At 32.1% G+C, this 19,128-nt stretch overlaps 2 protein-coding genes across 9 annotated transcripts in view; one reads left to right on the top strand and one right to left on the bottom strand.

The window, feature by feature from the left end:
• The window catches only part of LOC118194673 (uncharacterized), an 84,974-nt gene extending 79,397 nt beyond the window's left edge, over positions 1–5,577 (top strand). For all 8 annotated transcript variants that reach the window (XM_085813691.1, XM_085813694.1, XM_085813693.1 and 5 more), the window contains 2 exons: positions 2,511–2,661; positions 4,208–5,577. In XM_085813691.1, the coding sequence (XP_085669817.1) occupies positions 2,511–2,661; positions 4,208–5,403 (1,347 nt within the window). In that variant the 3' untranslated portion in view covers positions 5,404–5,577. The remainder of the gene's footprint in view (positions 1–2,510; positions 2,662–4,207) is intronic.
• The window catches only part of LOC118194674 (serine/threonine-protein kinase haspin homolog), a 239,099-nt gene that overhangs the window by 20,361 nt on the left and 199,610 nt on the right, over positions 1–19,128 (bottom strand). The window lies entirely within an intron of this gene.

The raw sequence follows: 19,128 nt of genomic DNA, 5'->3' as shown, positions 1-19,128 counted from the left end.
AAGGATTAAGCATGATTTAATTGGCAATAATAAATGAAGACGTTATATTTGTTGTTGCGAAGCTAAGTTTCTCTAGATTGGCAACAAATCCACTAGTCTGCTGTTTCAAATGTAAACAATCAATGGCCGACATAAAAAAAAAGGCTTAGCGGCACTTAAACAACTTTAAAATTGTTGATAATTCTAAAAATATTGCATACAAATTTACTAAAGGCATAAAAACCTTAACCGGAAGATAAAAACAACATAATTCAATCATTTTTAAAGCAAAAAATGTACAATTTACAAACATATACAAGTAAAGAAACTGAGATCACTGAGCCGGGTAACAGAGTGGATATATAAATATATTTATATACGTTTGGTGCAGCCGATTGCAACCAAAATACGAGGTGCACATCTACATGTTATTGCAGTCCAGTATACAAAATTTCAACGTTCTGAGGCTACTCGTTTTTGAGTTATGCGAGATACATACGTTCGTACAGACGCCACAAAAAATTCTCTTCAGAGTTAATTTTAAAGCAGTTTTATAATTTTTTGGAGGAAACGAGTCTTTTATTCTGTCCTTACGTACGGATACCATGCGAAAACATCGTTAAATTGCATTCGATAGCGGTCAAAATGGATATTTTCGTTGAAATATGCTGCCTGAAACTTTTTGCAATTACAATACTTCCTTTTTACTTTGTACAAGGAAGTAAAAATGCAACTGTACCAAATCTGGCATTAAGGGATTACTATATTGTTAGTACTTTAACTAACACTGTTGTTAATCCCTTAATGTTAGTTAGGTAAAGGGATTATTACATTGAAAAATATGATATATAATTTTTTTCAAAAGTGATAAATTTTTTCAAATATACTTATTTAACAAAAGTACACTTATCTGCGTAACAATACAAAAATGCAACTATATCAAAACTTCCAACTAACAATACAAAATTTCTTTTTGTCTAAGACTGGGAGAATTTGTTTATACTCTTCTTATCTGCATAACATAGAACTAAATTGTTGATTAGCTGTATAACTCTTTTATAGTTTATGTTTAAGTTCATGTATGTAGCGCCATTATTGCGTTTCTGTGCAAACCTGTTTTCGGCCATCTGTCTCACACCATGTCGTGCTTGTTATTAACTCAAGTAGCTGGCACCATCTAGAACTATTAATTCATAAGTGTGTGTAACATTTTTTTTATTTTCAATTTTTTATATATTTTTATTTTATTTATTTATTATTTTTATTTTTATTTATTTATTTATTTATTTTTCCCATTCTCGAGGGATTATCTCAGTTTTTTATTATTTCATTATTGCATTGTTCTTATCATGTTGATGAAAATTGAAAGCCTAAATTTACTGAAGTAAATTGAATAATAACTAAGTTTTAGTAATAACATTAAAATAAGTTATGCACACCACTTTTACTACAAGTGACAAATCAGTGAAAATATGTTTTGTCACTTTCATTCACAAAAGTTATTACATAACACTCAGTACTTAAGTAACGTACTGTATTTTAAGCACCCACCTATATTTATATTTTCTTCAGGATGTAAAAATCGCTACTATTTTACTTGTTGTTGTTTATTTAAATTTCCATGAAAATAAAAATGAATCACAATTTTATTATTTTATATTAAACTTGTGCAAACCCCCTGATGTCATTCAGGGACCCCAAATCAATTAAAATTTTCCACGGACCCTGCCTGAATGATACTGAAGACCTCTGGTGGTCCATAGGGACCACTTTGGGAACCACTGGTTTAAAATAATGAGTATGAAATTAATGAATACTAGTACTAATCTAATGCAGTCTAAATCACTGAGGTATTATTCATTAATATTGCAACTAACTTCTGAAAATAATCAGTAGTTTTAAAACGAGTTCAAAATTTTTATCCACTTTCTTTCAAAATTATATAAATTTCATCTGTTAGAAATACAAAAGTAATAACACTGTGTACTAAGAATGAATGCTGGTAATTAATAGTGACTATGTATGATATTACATAAAAATATGATTTTAAAAAGTTTTCTTTACTCTTGCTCGGTCATACTGCATTTATTCCAATAGTTTTTCTAGTTTTTTCAGCATTCCTGATTTAGAATTACAATATAAAAAATGTATGCACAGATAAGAATGCATATTGTGTAATTAAAAAGAATATAATAAAAGTAACTCTTATTTTCAGTACAGTAATATTAATACACCTTTTTATACTTGTCTTAATGTGTTCATTAAACCATCCTTTGAGAAACGGTATGTACTATGTAACTAGGCCATTTCAATTTTCAAGAGGTAAAACAAGAAAAATGGATCTAATGTGCTAGTAAATATAGTAATACATTGAATCATATATCTAAATTAATTTGTATAAAAATGTAGAGAAAAAATAATATTTTCTGCAGAATACAGTTTGGAAAATAGTTTTAAATTTTATTTTTAATAAATGATGCTAATTTTAAAATAAACAAAATTTATTTTTCCTGCGTAATTGTTTTTTCAAGGATAACACTGAACAAACATTTATTGGATCTTTTACCTATGAAAATGATGCAAAATCTTTGTATCTAAATGCTGAAAAATCTAATTCTGATGATGACCGTAGAAAATCCATGGCAAATGATTTGTTACATGATTTATGTGAGAATGTAAAAGGTAAATATTTTATATTTTTTGAACAGATGTAATTATTTCTAACATTAATTCTAAATTATATAGGTAAATTAAAAGTATGGTTAAATTTGATCCATTAATTCCAATGCAGTCCTTCCTAATGTTTTCAAATTTTAATATCTTAGTTTTACATAATCCATTATTATTTTGCTTAATGAATGGCATTATGTCCATTCTCCTCTTTGTTTGTATTTTAATATAAAAACAATTATCACTCATTTGAGGGGGGAGGAAAGAGGGGGATGTGGGTGTGTTTGCTGTCAAAATCTGAGAGTTTTATTCAAAATCTGCACCATGCTAAGATTGCCTTTTTACCTAAATTTTAATGTTGTATGTTATTTTGAACACAATGACATTGTGTACATTTTTTTGTAAATATTATTCTTTAATGCCAGATATAATTTATTTTTCTAATTTCTAATGATGCTTGGCTTTTCATTGTTTACAATGAAAGAAGATGACGTTCACAAACATAACATCCAATAATATTTTTTTAATTAAATTTAGATAATCAAATGAACTTATTCTATATATTAAACTGCTTGAAAATAGAGATAAGTGCTTAATAATATTTAGTACTTTCTGATTATCTGCACCCCAGTTTCAGCATATTTTGAGTATACAAAGGACAATAGCAACTCACCAAATGCCATGTGTTTAAGTCCACATAGATTTATATGCTTTAATGATTTTGCTGAATAGTATGCACAGGCCATAACAATTTAGCCACATGGATATTTTTTTGGGGGGTGGGGTCATGAAATTTCGTGTTTCTTAGAATTTTTATTATCTATAGACAGAACAGTAGAGTACTTATAAGCTATAAAACTGCCGCACAATTTTCTTTAATTAACAAAATCGCAAATTGCCGAATTTTCTTTAGGGTATGGATAATTAGAAAAGGATAGAAATAATTGTAAAGTACCAGTGTATTTCTGCTCATTATGAATTATTTGTTATTCCTCCTCTTTCCTGAGTTTTTACTGCCTTTTCATGTTATCATGTTAAATCAGTAATTGACTGTAATGCTTTTACAGTAATATTTCAAATAAAAAATATAATGTTTAGCATGGTAAGCATGACAAATATAATAATTTTGCATGGATCTGATAAAACTCAAGATGTCTTGACTTCCTATTTAGTATAAGTTTTTGTTACAGAAATTTTTGTTTTTATGGAAATGAAATGTATATATGAAATGTTTTATGTAATGACAAAGGATTTGATGTCTAAATTTTAATGCAAATATTTCATTATCTTTTTTATATGTTTGGATACAATTTTAGTATTAGTAAAGCAAATTCGGTCTCATTTTGCCTTTTGAAGGGAAATAACTTCGCTCATATAGGATTATTCAGTCAGCTGTGTGAGATTACATTCTGTTTATCATTCTTATTTTTTTTTACGTTTAAAAGAAATGTAGTTACAGAAATGTTCAAGCTGTACTGTCTTTCAGAATTGTATATATTCTATGAGAGAGAAGGAAATTATAATCTGTCTAATACACCTTTTTCATTATCATAACTAGGTACGAACGGAACATCTAATATGCAGAATTTGGGCACTCCTCAGTATAGACGACAATGTCATTCATTTGTAACTAAAAGCCATTCAAAAAATTTTGAAGATGAATTAAATGAAAATGTCACATTACTGAGGGAAAAAGTGTATCTAATGAGACAAGAGCAGCAAAAAATGGCTATTCTGCATAGCTTTCTACGATACAAGAAACATCAGCTTGATGAATATGCCCACAAATTAGATGACAAGAAACTTGAACTAGCTAACTGGGAATTCACTTTGAATGCTGTACACAAAAAATTAAAAGATAAAGAGTATTGGATAGAAGCAAAATGGGAAATCCTAAAAAACAGAGAACAACAAATAGAAGAAAGGGAGAAAGTGTTGAAGAAAAGTGAGAATGTATTCTATAGAGATTTTAATAATCACTATAGGGAACAAGAGATTTTACTAAAGAAACTTCAAGAGCAAAGTGATATAAAAAAAGAATTTAATTCTACTGAAAAACCAAAGGACAAGATATGTGTTAATTCTGAATTTGGAGAGCCTAATCCTGAAGATGAACAAGATAATATTACAACTAAACCTGAATTAAATAACTTTTCTGAAAAACTTCAGAACATAAAGTTGCATAATGTAAAAATGCCACTAGAACATAATGAGAATAGAAGTCATTATATTCATAGATATGAGCACAGTAGTCCAGAAAGTTCTCAGCAAGTGGATTATAAAAGTGATGATTCGGATACCATACAAAATGCTGAAGATAAGCATGAAACCTGTCCTGATATTGCATCTGAAAATGATGATTTAAACTATAATCTCATAGAGTCTCATAAGATAAATACAGATTTAACAATGTTACAGTTGATAGAATTTAGTGGGAATAAGAATGACTCTCATGGAAAATTTCAGCATCCTGAAAGAAAACATGAAGTGAATTCAGACTTGACATCTGCAGCTGAACCTGCTGAACCTAATCTGTGCATAATCAATGAAATACATTCTTGCAGACTGGCACAATGTAAAACTTACTGTATTGCTGAAAAAGAAAATTCCGAGTTAAATGAATTAGGTCCTTTACAGAAAAAAATTGAATGTACATGCAAATCTGGAATTGAATCGGAAGGAAGACAATACCTTCCAGAACATATTAAATTTTGGCTAAAAAAGAAAGAAAGTGTATTGCAAAACAACTGTTAATGCAAAGACTTTAAGTTGAGAAAAACTTTATTTAGCTGTCCATTTTCAATACATTTAACATGTTAATGAAAGACCAAATATTGAAATACATACCATTTTCATGTATGTATTAGGGTGTTATTTATCACAAGTGTAAAATTCATTTTGTTTAAATAAATAGTTTACTTTCTTGTTTATTGTCTAAATTTATGTTATTCCTTTCCAAACTTCTTTCCGCCTTCTACATTTTAGCTACATTTATTAAGTTATTTTTTTTTTAACAAAGTTCTATGGTATTTATTTAAAGTAAAATTATTGAAGAAGAAAATCTTAAAAAAGAAAACTTAACTGCTGATTTACTTATTTTATAAGTTTTATAGCTGAATAGATTTATTATCTGTTTCTTAAACAAGTAGATCTTAAACAAGTAGTTTTAAACAAGTAGTCTTAAACAAGTAAACTTTTTCTTAAACAAGTAGTCTTAAACAAGTAAACTTTTTCTTAAACAAGTAGATCTAATGTATTTTGCCATCATTAAAATCATCAACAGTCAGCCAATAGTATTCAGCAGACTGAACCAGTGAACATATAATTGTGCAAAAGAGATTAATACAGTGGCTGTTTACACATTTTTAAAATGTATTTCTTGCATTATAATGCATTAATTTAAAAAAAAGTTATTTATTTAATTTTTTGATAGTTTTTTTCTTTGGACTGTGAATTTTGAGTATTGATTCCCAATGTGTAAGAAAACCTTTCATACAGTTAATAATGGTATTTTATTCCACGCCTTTTCGGTATCAGGTGCAGCAGTAACCGATTAAATAAGACCACTGAACAAGACTGTGAATGAAATTCAGAGAATCATTCAGGGCTTAAGGTGTACAGTTAAAGAAAGTACCATTTTCAACAGTTTTAGGGTTCAGTATTCTCTTGATAAAACTCAAAACATTGATGGAATACAAACAAAAGATCTGAACTATGATACTTGTTCCACCCCTTTTTAAAAAAAAAATTTGGCCATAAACTTTTATGTAGTATAACTGATAGTTTATGATTTAGAAGTTAAATAACAAAAATCAGCGTTATGTATGCAAATTTTCACAGGACTAGTTTCGATGGTTTTACCGAACCATCAGCCTCAGCTGCCAAAGTGCAAAAAGACCATTTTGCACAAGACCAAACCTTGGTTAAATGTAAAGAAATGAAAACATGCAGGTTTTCTGCCTTATAATTTACAATGGATAAAAAACCTGCATCTTTCACAACTACAGTTTCGTAGCGTTCACACTGCATGTTTCACAACTAGGATTTTAAAATATATTAGCAGAAAAGTGCTTTTATATAGCCATTCCATGTTTAGCAAGTGATCAATAATTGCTTCCTATAGAAAATAAGATTGCGGAGGGGAAATGTGACACAGAATCAACCCGCAATTAAAGATTAGTACCCAAAATATTCGGAGAATCCTGTTAAGGTTATTACCCTAATATATAATGGTTCAATCCATATTCCTTCCCTCTTGAATTAGGATGATGCTATTTCAAAATAACTCTAATCTGTTTTGAATTCACATTATAATACATGATTCAGATTATTGAATTGTTTATGATTCTGATGTAAAATATATTAATATATAATTAACTCATGTAGTAAATAGGTAAATGAATTTTCAAAGTCAAATCAAGTACTAAAGTGGCTAAAAGATTATAAATTATTAATTTTGATCATCCCCTATAAAATGAAGAGAAAAACTATTGGAATAGGAGATTTGCTAAAGTTAATTCCTTAGAAAATTGAGATTACACTAAGGAAAATAAAACTTAGTTAGAAGTATTAAATTCCATTTGAATTAAATAATATTAATAATTATAAAATAATAAAAAAACTAGAAATTAAAAGATAATTTATTGTTGTTAATACAATGGAAAAAGGGCTGACTTTTCAATGGGAATCTGTCTTTTTCCGCAAAATCATCTCGCTTACAGAAAATCCAATTCGACAGCAAAATCACAATATATTTAAAAAATAGCATATCTTTAGAACTCCAGATAGAGTGTTTGAATTTGCCATACTTTTATATTCGCAATATCATTTCTTTCAAAACTAGCCTCTCATGCAAACAGCCACCTTAAGTTATCTTAGAAAAAGTACATAACGATTTTAATGAATCCAGCTAATTTAATTTAAAAAAAAATATTTAACAGTTCTAATTGAACATGCCATGATTTTAAAACGTGTTTATTTAAATCTATCACATTAAAATGTATGAAAAAAGGAATTGCACTTATTGGTTTTAAATCACTTAACTAATTATTCAGTAACCTTCCAAATTAAATTTGAAAGTGTTTTAAGCTTTACTGATGAGCAACACGCTGGCGAATGGATGATTTAAAAAAAGAATTACTTCCGGCAGTGGCAACGCATTGCTTTCATAGAGTTGAGTTGGTTAATTAAAATTGAAAGATAAATAACTATCTTACATTTTTTCGATTGGCAATAATCTCATGAGCTGAGATAAAAATATTTTACTTCGAACAGTATTACCACTTATCGATTTCGTATCGTTAAATTTGTTAATAAAAAATTCATTAAAATTTTTAAAAGCATGAAATAAATAATAAGACAAATTGGAAAATCAAAATTTGGGTTTCCAGGTGCACATATTCGGGTGGAGGACTACGTTATTCAAACTTTAATGGCTTAATTAGGTACCGTCGTGTTTTCAAAATGCAAGAAACACACATTCATACGTGCAAAATCTTTCTTTAATTCCTTTAAAAATAATACAGGGCGATGATATTTGGTGGCAACAATTTGAAAAGGATATAGTGAACCATTACAGTATGTATTATATTAAACTGTAAGAATCACTCATATTGATAATGTTTAGTTAGTTTAACTTTTTTTTTTTTTTTTTAAAGCAGACGAGATGAATTAGCTGTCGCCTTCGCTGGGAATCGAACCACAGACCTCTGAAATACCGGCTCAGTGTGCTGACAACTACACCACGACGGCGGGAGAAATACCTTAGACCTTCTGAGTTTTTACCTTTTCCTCAGTGTGAAGGCTTATCAAAATGTTTACAGTATTAGAAAATCTCCTCTTTTGATGACAATAACTTTATTCTTTCGATGATGTGGAGGTAAAAGCATCAATGCCTAAGAACTCTATAATTTGAACTTCCTTGATCCTTATAATAAATTTAATTTTCACTTTAATATTAGTAGGGATTTTTCAATTTGGTTTAATGGAAATGCTAGTAACAGATTAAATATATGAACAGAATGAAACGCTGCAAATAACATGTTTTGAAAATTGAGAACTCCAAATATTATACTACGATTTCTCTTTTAATTTGCAGAGTTCATTTCAAATTAAGTACCAGAATCGTGCCAAGTTACTTCTTTGATTTATACTTAAAATGTATGTCTATTGATTATTCGGTCATAATAACAAAACGTATAGGAACAAAATAATATGCAAAATAGTTGCATAAAATTAAAATAACACCGATGTACTAAAAAAATTATTATACCTGTTTTCAGGCATCTTGTAATTGTGGTTTGATTACTGTGTTACTATAGTTTGATTAATCTTCCTTTCAGGAAAGCAAAATCACTAATATGATTTTTTTTAATAAAAATCTTCCGTTAATGATGTCAGTGTCTTATAGTTGTGATTTTATTTTATGAAAAGATACATAAGTCATACAGGCTTATGTATCATTTGTGTATTGAAAACTTATTATTACAAATTAAAGTTAAATGCATCTTTTGCTCAGTCTCAAACACTTTACTTTATAACTTTATACACCTGTAGAAGCATAATAATTACACTCTTTTGCAAAAAATTCGAAGCACCATGAAGGAAGTGGTTGTTTTTGATGAAATTGAATATGTGTATAGCTCATACACAGATAATAAAATTATTAAAAATCAAGGTCATAATACCAGTTCATGCTCACAATCACCCATTCAGTGTTAAATTAGTAGTTTGTCGAACCACCCCTAGCGGCAATGCATGCTTGAATTCGTAGAGGCAAGAAGCGGTAGAGGTTCCTAATGTCATCCTGCGACACATTCTGCCAGGCATTCATCAGCTGTTGCTCCAGATCTGCGATATTTTGTAGTGCCCGAATCTGACGGTCTACTATGTCCTAAACATGCTCGATTGGTGAAAGGTCTGATGACCTTGCTGGCCAAGGAAGAGTATCAACCGCATGGAGACAGTCCAGAGATATGCGAGCGGTATGTGGTTTGGCATTATCTTGTTGGAAAAATGGCCCCAGGATGACGTGCCTTGAAGAGTAATGCAACTGGCCGCAGGATGGTATCAACATATCTTTGAGCTGTTAAAGGTGTACAGAGGATGACTAAAGATACTGCTGTCATAAGAAATAGCGCCGCACACCATCACACCAGGGGTTATTTGGCTGTATGCCTTTGTAAAACAAAGGCTGATTGGGACCGCTGGCCCCGTCCTCCCCAGACACGAACACGGTGGTCATCTGCTTCAAGAGTGAAGCAGGATTCATCGCCGAACACTATACGCTGCCAGTCTGATGGCAGCCATGATGATTGGCTGCGACAACACTATAGACGACTCTGCCGATATCGTGGGGTAAAAGGCAAACGTCTGAAAGGCATAACCCCGCCTCAGAGAAGCGCACTGAGATGGTGGACGGTACCACGGTAGTATAGATGTGCCTGGTAGTGCGTTGAATAGTCAACAATGCTACCGTTGGGGCGTTTCGAGCCTGGCGAAAAATCATCCTATCTTTCCTCGCATTTGTGGTCCTTTGCCTTCCAGAGCCTTCATTTCGTCGGCAATTTCCTTGTAGCAACCATTGCTGCCAACACCTTTGCACAGCAGTGTCTGTACGCTGCAGGTGCAGCCTTTTGCTCGGTATGACCACCCAGCTTCACGTAATCCTACAATGCGACCATGTTCGAAGTCGTTTAGTTCTCTGTAAGGTCTTTGATATCGTCGTAATGGCATCTTTAGTTGCTTCTTTACGGAATTACAATGGCAGCAACAAAAAAAGTTAAATTTTCTGCCTCTGTTACTGATTTTATACTTTGCGAATTTCGCAATAGAAATGCGCGCTATGTTCATGTGCCTTGAAACTTTGATCATTTGCATGTTCGATCAAGATGTTTTTGCATACCAAATTTCGTCACGCTCGCAAAAGTCCTTTTTAGTGCTTCGATTTTTTTGCAAAAGAGTGTAATTGCTAAGAAAGTAAGGTTGCTGAAAATTCCTGGTTACATCCTGAGTTTCATTCTCGAATGAACATTTATTTTTATAGTAGGAAACCGAAATAAAACTAATTGCTCAAATTTCTCTTGTAAAAATTATCAGTATTGAAAGCAGACTGAATATCTATTTCAAATTCACTGAAGTGGGCCGCCCAGTCGTATATAGTGGCCAGGGAAGCTGACTGTGATGCCGAAGGGCCTGAGTTCGAATCCCGGAAAACGGAAAAGGCGTGGTTGTAACTGTCCGTCCCTTCATAGGAAAGGCGATGGTGGCCCACCTATTAGGTGCCTTCATAATATAGCATTTTATACATTAATGGACTGGGTTACATTTGTAATTATTCACAATCTGCCATTGGGGGGGGGGAAAAATTCACTGAAGATCTTTCTCAAATTTGGAAAGACGACGCGTTTTAATTCGTTTACTGTATAACACAGGATGTTCGAAAAGGTCTCTGTGAGCTTATTTTACTACATATTGATTCTGTGCATATATATATCTAATAAAATAAATTACATAATATTATGAAAACGCCTTCCACATGGAGGGGAGGTCTGTCTAAATTACTTACACAACTCTCTCCACCTTTCCTGCGAAAAACTAATAAACACGCTAATAAATTTTTATGCGGATTTTATGGAGGCAAATTTCTTATTAATAAATCATTTATTATATTTTAATTATTTAAATACAATTTTTCATACATTTACGTGCAAACTTTGCAAAGATTTAATACTTGGCGAAACCTTGCCTCGTTTCTGATTAGATGTACTCATACATAAAATATAACTAATAGAAAATCCGTTCAAAAAGGACTTCTTGAGACAGAACATATAAGGAAAATTTCAGAGAAAAGCTTTACGAGAAACTTTTAGAAATAACTCAGTAACATTCTTATTTGGCCTATATCATTATTAAAAGCTTCTATTGGGTATCTTCATTTTTCAGGAAAACATTCATTTTTTATGTCAAATAACTGATTGTTGTCTGCACCTTTTTATATTTTCTTTTATTTGGAAAGTGACTATCTAAATAGTTAGATTCTAAAAAAACATGCTAGAAATGTTAACACAATCGACGCTTGTTATAACGACCGCTCTATTGCAATAACCAGTATGAAAGGCCTACAATTGGTAAGAGTCTATTTTAAGTCAAACTTCGCAATAAGTGTCATTCGTTATACATATCTTTTCTTCTGTGAGATGCAAAAATTTCAAATATCAGTAGCTTATAAGTTATATCGAATAAGATTTCTTTATAGATTTTAAAAAACGATTAAGCAAAGAGGCTTATACATTTTCTCCAAAATTATATACACAAAAAGCAACATTGAAATTAATGTGCGTCTGAAGAGTTATAAATAATTTAATTGTGATTGCTGAAAAAAATATGAAAAACTGTAAGAGTAGGAAGCAAAAATAGAAACAAAGAAAAAAGATTTTAATCCGGAAGGGACCGTTATCGTGAGATACAGATGTAAATAAATGAATTGTATAACCAATTTAAAACAAGAACTGGTGTGAAGTCTACAATGCCCAAATGAAATATTAATTTTTACCTCAGCCAACTCACTCTTTTCGTACACGGGAAAATTTGATATATGGCTGCAATATAAAATCGTTTCCTAAAACGAATTTCTGGGAATTCTGTAATTATAGGAAACTTCAGGTGCCCTGACTTTCTGTATCTTTATTTTTGCCGCCTTTGTCACAAAAAAACCCAGCAAAAGTCTGGCCCCGGTTATAGCTAATGATTTGAAAACTCTCCAGTAGAGAAAAATCAAAACAAAAGCATAGAACTTTATTGCTTTGTATTCAGCACAACAATGAATTCAGCTGTTTTATCTGCTTGCAAGATAATCTACTTCATATACACTCATGTCCATAAATTAAGGATAATGCAAAATCAGGCAAATGAAGAGTTAGAAGCAAAATAAATTTGACTTATTTGTAAAGCTTATTTATTAAACAAAAGGTAAAGAGCAAAAAAATATGCTATATGTTTGATATTATTAAAAAAATTAGCGATTTTTACTCGCTGGAGCAAATTACAAAAAAAAGCCTATTTACAAAAAAACAATATTACATGGTTGGTATGATTGTTAATACATTGTATGTCTCCCAGATGATGCAATACAGTCCGTACAACGCCTAGGCATGCTGAGTATCAAATTATCGATCCGATCTTGGGGGATATTACACCACTCAAAACGCAATGCTCTCCGAAGTTCCGGTAGACATTTAGGAGGAGGTTGACGGGCTGCAACTCGTCGGCCAAGCATGTCCCACACGTGCTGTACTGGATTCAGGTCCGGTGAGACTGCTGGCCATACGGGTGATATCCTCCGATTGAAGGCATTCGCTTACGATGTTTGCACGGTGAGGACGGGCGTTGTCATCCATAAACACAAATTGTGCGCCCAATGGCGCCCCGAAACAAACGTACATGTTGTTCCAGAATGACGTCCCGATAGATTTGGCTTGTCATGGTTCCAATTTGAACATGCAGGTCGGTTCTAAAACCCAGAATAATTCCACCCCAAACGAGCACTCCAGCACCGCCGTAACGGTGTAGTTCAATGATGTTTTCTTGGTGGTAACGGGTACCTGGAGCTCTCCATATGAAAGTCCGCGAGAATCAGACTGCAAGCTAAACCGGGACTCGTCGGAAAACATTACACAAGCCCACTGTTGCGGTGTCCACGATGCATGCTCTCTACTCCAGGCTAACCGCAGGCGACAGTGAGTTGCAGTAAGTGGAACGCATCTGACAGGTCTACGAGCATATAGACCAATCTGCCCTAAGCGTCTGTACACTGTCTGCCTCAGGGATAAATAGAAGGGCTAGCTCATTTCTTTGTTCGACTCCTCGCCGACGCGAGCCTAATGGGGGGACGTAACAGGCAATAATCTGACGTCACTGTGATGCCACCTGTCCTGATTTCCCGCGTTTAAAACAGTAGTTTCATTGAACTGCGAAAGATTTTCTAGAGGTTACATATCTCAAATTAATTTTAATAATATATATATCTGTTTTCTAATAATGTATATATTTAAAATAATTTATATATATGTAATTTTAGTCAGTTTTTATTTTAAATTCTATATTGTAAAGTATCGTTTACGTAATATGGCCTTTTGCGCTGCAGTAACGTGCCGTAGCACTTACAGAAGTATGAAAGGATGAGATATATTATTTCATGGGACCAATGGATCCAAATGAGAGTTTGCTTTTGACGAAAGAATGGATACACAAATGTCAAAGAGAAGATTCTATTAATGTGAAGAGCGGAAAAATCTGCAGCGAACATTTTCTATGCAGTGTTTATGAAGATGATATGAAAAATCGCTTGTTTGGATAGCCACAAAAAGAAACTGTTGAAATGGAATGCTGTGCCGAAAGTAAATTATGATGACAATAATAAATCAAATTTTAATGATTTTGAAATAAAACTCACAAATGAAAATGTAGATCATCCTGAATGTTTAAGGATAAACAAGAATGCATTGATAATTTGAAGAACAAAATAATATCCTTAGAAAATTGTATTAAAGTATTGGAAAATAGAGAAAAGAAAAATTTTAGAATGTTTGTTCAGCGACAAAGAAGGTGGACGACATCTAGACAGAAATTGGTGTCAGAAATTAAAATCTGAAATAGCGAAATTTGGGGGGGGGCAGCACAAATCGGAGAATTTGGAAAAATGACTAAAGACTATTTTTATAAAGACGCAGATTAATGCATTACTGAAAAAGAAGAAAAAAATCAGGTGGACTAGTGAAAATATTTCACGTTGCATCGTCATAAGAGCTCTGTCATCTTAAAGCTATGATTTTTGGAAAGAAAAAAAATTAAGAAAAAAATTGGAATATCTTTACCTAGTATTATCAAATTAAAGAAATGGTGTTTATTTTATTTTTTAGTGTTTTCTAAATTTTATTGTAGTCCAAGAATTCAAAGTAATGTTCTTACTCTAAAGAAGGAAAGAGGCGAATATTTGTATTCTGTAGAAAAAATATGCGTTCTCAGTTTCGACGAAATGCATATAGATTGAAAACTCTCCTATGACTCTAAACTGGACTAAGTTGGTTCTTTTCAAAATGTGCAGTTTGTTTTAATCAGAGGTCTCATTTCGCGCTCTGCCTCAAATTACTGAGAAACCGCGTTTTAGATAGAGGATTTGTTTTAGAAGATGTAACTGTTTTAAATTTTGATATTATTAAAGAGGTTTTAAATAGAGATTAAGAAGAAATCAAATTGTGTCACAAACTAAAACCAAGAGAGAATTATAACAATGTAAAATTTACAATTAGGCAAAAAATCAAACGTAGGTTAGCAGAAATGTTGCCATATATGTCATATATGTTTAAACCTATGTCAATGTAAAGTTGTTTTTTGAGTAAATTTAAATATCTGCTATTATAGTTATCTTAGAAGCAATATCAAAATTCTCTCAGTTAGCATGCAAATAAAGAAATGATTAGAAATAAACGTGCATTAAATAAAAAAAACCTGCAAATAAAAATAAAAAAAAAACCACGGAACTTTATGTTAAAAGAGTAGCACATTTTATCTATTATTTTAAAATTGAATAAGCATTATTAAATTTTTTAATGGTTCAGTCTAAAATGCATAAAGCAGTAACATTGCCTCTTCCAAATTATAACTATCTCTCACACACAGCTCATTTTAAACGCTGGTTCAAAAACGCTAATTTCCAAGCTGTGAATTATATTGGCGCGCTCAGTGTCATCATGGCTACGTCATCACTTCTCACTTTCTGCTTCAGGGAAAAAAGCTCTATGAGCTAGCCCTTCTCTTCTAAGTCCTGGTCTGCCTTGAAATTCTCGTACCAGTAGCTGAAGAGAGCTGACGAGACAGGTCTGAGGCTGTGCTCCGCCTGTTTCTTTTGGCAGTAACTGCCAAATACCGGTCCTCATTCAGCGTTGTAACTCTGGGGCGACCTGTGCTGTAACGTCTACTCACATTACCATCATCTTAAAATCGTTGCCAAAGCCTGGAGATGACACTCTGGGCAATTCCAAGTTCGTTTGATACTTCCAGTTGTGTACGCTCACATTCCAGACGGCCGATAATTCTACCACGTAAAAAATCATCCAAATGCGTCCTTTGTGTCATAACTATTCGGTTATTGCACTGAAATGCTTATAAAACGCCTGCGAACAATTTTACTTCTTTGCCTGTATACGTTATATATCACTCTCGTCATTGTGATGTACCATCGGTGTCATCTGGTTACTTCCTGAAATTTGCATATGATTCTTGAAGATGTGTGTGGTGATTTTACAGGTGATATATTTATTTTAGAGTTCGATTTCCTCGTGACTCCGAATTATCCTTAATTTATGGACATGAGTGTATATATATACTCGTACATACACTTAAATTCTGTTCAAGAGAGGGCACCACCTGTCAAGTCCAGTTGGTAATCAGTGCGGTGACGTCAGTAGTCACGTGAAACTTCGCTTTTTCCTCAAAGAATCTATAGACAAAGAAAGTCTATGCAACAATAAATTCAGCTGTTTTATCTGCTTGCAAAGGCCTGCTATCTACGTCATATATATATATATATACTCGTATATACACATACGAGGATGTATGGGGCACTTAAAAACTTAAAAGAAGGCGGATTCTATCCGTCTTCTTTTGAACTTAAACATATAAATGTAGTTCATCAGGACATTCCAGGGATCTCTAATGGCCCTATCACTTCTATGGACGCGCGCGCTTACTCGGGACAATTCCGAGAAACGAGATTCTAGTAGTACGGCTTTAAGCGGCAGGCTTCCGAGAAATGTTTCGTCTAGCCAAAGAATATGTTCTTTGACATTCTTTGGTCTAGCTAGAAGGAACCTGTCCCGGCTACGAGCAACATTTTAAAATTTGTCCGAAAAATGTTCCGGCTGGAGACGTGTTCCTCGAACGTTCAGACGAAAGTTCTACTGCTGAAGGATCACGGGTGACTTTCAATATGGCGATGGCTCTCACTGTGAAGTGATGGACGGTGGAAATAGAGGCAGATTTAATTATTGCTGTTTTGTTGTAATACAACTGCCTGAGTCATTTTTTAAATGTGTATATATTCATTAAATATATAATCGTGGAAATTTCAGAGTTGACAGTATTTTACGTCGTTCTTGCAGTTCGAATTTGTTTACAAATTGTTCGTCGCCAAATTTGTCGTATTTCGTGCTGATCGTGTATTATCACTGTTATATAATAGAAATTTATTTCTTAAATTTAAGTTGAATAATTTTTTAAAATCCGTTTGTATATGCGCGTCTTTTTTCCTAATTACTTATCTTTTAAATTGTTAATTGCATAATCAGTGACACATTTTAAACATCATAAAAGATGCATAAAAAAGAAAAGCGTAGCTTATGTAATAATGAGAATACTCATTAAATTTGTCTATTATTTTCATGTTATTAATGAAATACTTTTTGGATTATAAATACATTAGAAACTATACTTTTATTGTAAATGCTACATATTGAAACATTGGAAATTTATGGATTTATTATTATGCATGATGAAAAACATTTGTATATATATTCATTAATATAAATCTTATTCATTACATTAATACTAATAAATATATATTAACAACTTCTAAACCATCGCATGTCTCTATCTGTATATAAATATATGACTTATTAGATTTGTATATATATGTATGCATGAATACAAAAATGAACATTGCCAAGAAGTTTATTTGAAGTTGTTTTTAATTCAGATAACGATAATGTAATTGACAGCAACTATAGTTATCAGTTCTTTGCAAATTATTATGGGTATGTAATAATCAGTTGAAAAATAATTGATGAGTATTTGAGTACTAAAGAGTGTACACATTTTGTTATTGGGTTAATTCATAATTATATTATACGTATGATCTACGTAATAAAAACATGACTAATAAATAATAAGAAATGTAACAGCTGTGCATTTATAACATTTGATTACTTAAAACAGTGCACAACTAATTATCACCTTCATGTCTGTTTACATAATGAATTGCACTTTCCAGTTAAGTGCACGGGCCTACTAGTGGCCGAAGCGTCGTTGAACACTGGTAGTTCTCTCTCAGGTTAGAATGCCGAGAACGGGCTGGCTACATGACATTTCCTTGGTTTGCCCCATTTGTAACTGGCATACGAGCCAGTTTTAAAAAATCTTCAACAAAGGGATCCTCCTGTTAGGCAGATATCCCTCGAGGCTTTGCCGTATTCACATAAAACAAACTCATGATGTGCACCACCTAATTTCTAGAGTTGGTATAATTAACCCGGCGGAAGTCACACCAAGAAAAGTTACTAGAGTGGGCGCGTGGGGTATCACATACCCCAATATTTAAAATACGATAAAAATAGTTTTATTTAGTTTTAAAGCTGTTTCCCTTTTCTCGTGTATTATAAATACGTGAATAATAATTGGGTTTGAAAAAAATTAATTTCCAAAATAATCTTAGAATTAAAATTAAGATAAATGAAAATATAAAAAAATAAACATCATGCCTCTAAGATTCATTGCATCTCTAATACACCATGCTTATTTTATTTCTTCACACTTTGAACGAAATACATTCATGTGCTCTTGGCACAGAATGTTTTCACATTTTAAACATTGCATTCACGTTCTTCTGTCCTTGGCGCGAGGGCAAAAAATTTAACACATCTTTCATACTTAGTTGTTTCGAATTTCATGTATTCGTTTTAATTCTTCATCGAAACTTCTGCTTTTGTTTTGCATGCAGTACGTCAGTTTCTTGGAAAAGTATTAATCTCTGATCTTTGTTCAATACTTTTTTTCATTAATTGTAATGCTAAGTACTTCAAAAACAGACTTCTGTTTCTTGTTGGTGGATTAGCAGTTGAATGTAATATAATTCAAGCATTTATTGCAGCAACATTCAGTGCAGGAAAGAAAATTACCATTGGCCACCTTCTTGTTATTCTGGCAATTGAATAATTGGCTGACATTTCATGCCCCATATAAACTGCTCCTTTAGTCATATTATTAAAACATATAATTCCTGACGTTTTATTTTCTCCAATAGTGTCATCTATAGTATGATCGTTCTATAATGTTGAAAGCATAAGAACAGTTTTTTCGTTTTTAGGAACATCAGGAATTAATTTTTTATCTTTTTCGAAACCAAAACAGTGTAGAAAATATTCTTAGATTCATCTTCAGTTTCCGAAATGCAATCTTCATCGCTTTCAAATATTTCTAATAAATCTCACATGCGTTGCATCTCCAGTTCATAGGAACTCATTCTTTTTACCATAATGCAGTTAGAAATTTTTACGAATTTAATGTCAAGTACTTTAAAATCACTTGCGAGTAGAAATATTTACTGTTACACTCAAATAAATAAATAAAATAAATAAATTTAATAAAATAAATAAAAACTAGAATAAATAAAAATAATAATAATTAATATTTCTGAACAATAAATTT

Source organism: Stegodyphus dumicola, chromosome 3, assembly GCF_044657685.1.
Source record: "Stegodyphus dumicola isolate Sdum_Otavi_A_Nest chromosome 3, ASM4465768v1".
Taxonomy (NCBI): Eukaryota; Metazoa; Arthropoda; class Arachnida; order Araneae; family Eresidae; genus Stegodyphus; species Stegodyphus dumicola.
The sequence above is the reverse complement of the archived record's forward strand: the minus strand, read 5'-3'. Positions and strand labels throughout refer to the sequence as shown.